General features: G+C 48.4%; 1 protein-coding gene across 1 annotated transcript in view; it reads right to left on the minus strand.

The window, feature by feature from the left end:
• The window catches only part of SARC_07798 (hypothetical protein), a gene marked incomplete at both ends in the record, with an annotated part of 12701 nt that overhangs the window by 6638 nt on the left and 3815 nt on the right, over window positions 1-2248 (minus strand). The window contains 3 exons of the mRNA XM_014298254.1: window positions 75-377; window positions 634-774; window positions 1917-2081. Coding sequence (XP_014153729.1) covers window positions 75-377; window positions 634-774; window positions 1917-2081 — 609 coding nt within the window. The remainder of the gene's footprint in view (window positions 1-74; window positions 378-633; window positions 775-1916; window positions 2082-2248) is intronic.

Consider the following 2248-nt stretch of genomic DNA (forward strand, 5'->3'; position numbering starts at 1 on the left):
ATATATATATATATATATATATATATATATATATTAAATTGTCGCTTATTCACTCCATTCGCATCAGTAAGTACCACCCACCCGAACGATCGGGCAACGGCGCTGAAACTTGACAGAAACTCCATGGTCACCGTGCGGATGAAGTTGAAGAACATCTGCGACAGCTTGTACACGTACACCTCCGTCACCCCCTCGATCTTAATGTGGCGCATGTCCCTGTGTAGACCACCTCCTCTGTTCTTGAGGAACATGGCACGCGCGCGGTTGTTCTGGCCCAGGCTGACACACAGCTTGATACATCGCTGCATGTCCTTCTTTTTCATGGTGGGATTACTGAGCTCGCTCATGAGCAGACCCGTGATCTCCTCCTGGCGCACCTGTGGTGGTGGTGTGTACATGCAGAGGAAGCGGGTGTGAGTGAACAATCGCACTACATACACGTGCAGGTGTGTGCGAACAATCGTATTACATGCAAGTGCAAGTGTGGGTACAGGTTCTCCCGTAGACGCACGTCTTCTGGGGTTATGCACAGTACAAGGGGTGAGGCGAGGATGAGCGCCCCTGCACTCATTCATGTGTGCGTATACGTTCAGGTATCCTGCATTGCATGCACTGGGGCTGACCCAGATATACCTCGATCATGTCGTCCAACTCAGCCATGAGCATTTCATTGGACACCTTTTTGGCCCGCACAAACGCTTGAGTTTTGTGGATCAACTTGACGGCCTTTTCGAATTCGCGTTGCGCTATATACACATCCAGATCGTCGCTCGCCTATGGGAAAGGAGTAGGTGCGATACAAAGCAGTAGGTGAGATACTAAGGAGTAGGTGAGATCCGAAGGAGTAAATGAGATACGAAGGAGTAAGTGAGATACAAAGAAGTAGGTAAGATACAAACGAGTTAATGAGATACAAAGGAGTAGGTGAGATACTAAGGAGTAGATAAGATACAAATGAGAAGGTGAGATACAAAGGAATAGGTGAGATACTAAGGAGTAGGTGAGATACTAAGGAGTAGGTGAGATACAAATGAGAAGATGAGATACAAAGGAATAGGTGAGATACTAAGGAGTAGGTGAGATACTAAGGAGTAGGTGAGATACAAGGGAGTAGGTGCGATACATTCAGGATGAGTAGGCTATCCTGGTATAAATGGAGACTAGAACGAGACCTTTGGACTTCTCTATTGCTGCGACCCACTGAGTTGTGTGACATAGACTCGCAAGATTGCAGCCTATAGCACACATGAACGCAAAACACTTGCAATGGCCCACCATCGAATAGGCCAACAGGTGTGTACGGGTTGTGCATGACCGCAAACGTACGACGCTCAGCACGTGCAATGAAAGCGCACCCAAACGGTCCGAAAAATCAACGACACTCGTGTCGTCGCATGTCGTAGTGGCTCCATGCGTGCACCACCTGTGCACTGTATAGCACTGTGTGTGTGCGTAGACAAAGACTTATCCAGATACCTCGGCTGAAGCATTCGGTCTCTGTCCGCTAATATTGATGGGTCGGCCGCACTGCTCCTGTTGGGTTGTTGGGTCTGCCGACATGCACAAACATTTATCGCGCACGCCTGGAACACTCAGCCATGCTCCTCTAACACCGCCTGAGTCAGTCTCACTGACGCTGTTCTGTTGGTTTGCAGTCAGTATACTGCCTACGACTGTATATGTACCCATACACATACGTGTACTTAGATCGAGCCAAGCACTCGCACGTTGTATGCATCTGCTACTTCACACATACACATATTTATATGAAACAAAACACACCTCGAAGAACCAATGATTCTTCTTCAACACGGCCTGGTCAGCCACACTGATACTGTTATATTGGCCTGCAGTCGGTGTACTGTATATACCTGTACATGCACACGCACATACTCCCATATTCATACCACACACACCTCGAACACCCAGTCATTCTCCTCCAACACGACCTGGTCAGCCTCGCTCATGCTGTGTTGGGCGGTGGCGGCTGTGTCTGAGTTTTCATCGTCTGATGTGGGTTCAACTACCACGGCGGTTTTTTCTTTGCGCTGTCGGTGGGCCGCGTCTCCCTTTACTGCAGCCTGCAAGTGTAGTGGGTGCAGTAATGCGGAGTGTACATTCCACGTGTAACGTGTGGATTCTTTTAAGTGCATCTAGGACTCACTGGTGCTTTTCTTTGTTTGTAGGTCATGGGAACGATCACATGCATTATACAGACGAACAGCACTCTGACCGGATACTGAGATAT

This window comes from Sphaeroforma arctica, assembly GCF_001186125.1.
Source record: "Sphaeroforma arctica JP610 unplaced genomic scaffold supercont1.642, whole genome shotgun sequence".
NCBI lineage: Eukaryota > Ichthyosporea > Ichthyophonida > Sphaeroforma > Sphaeroforma arctica.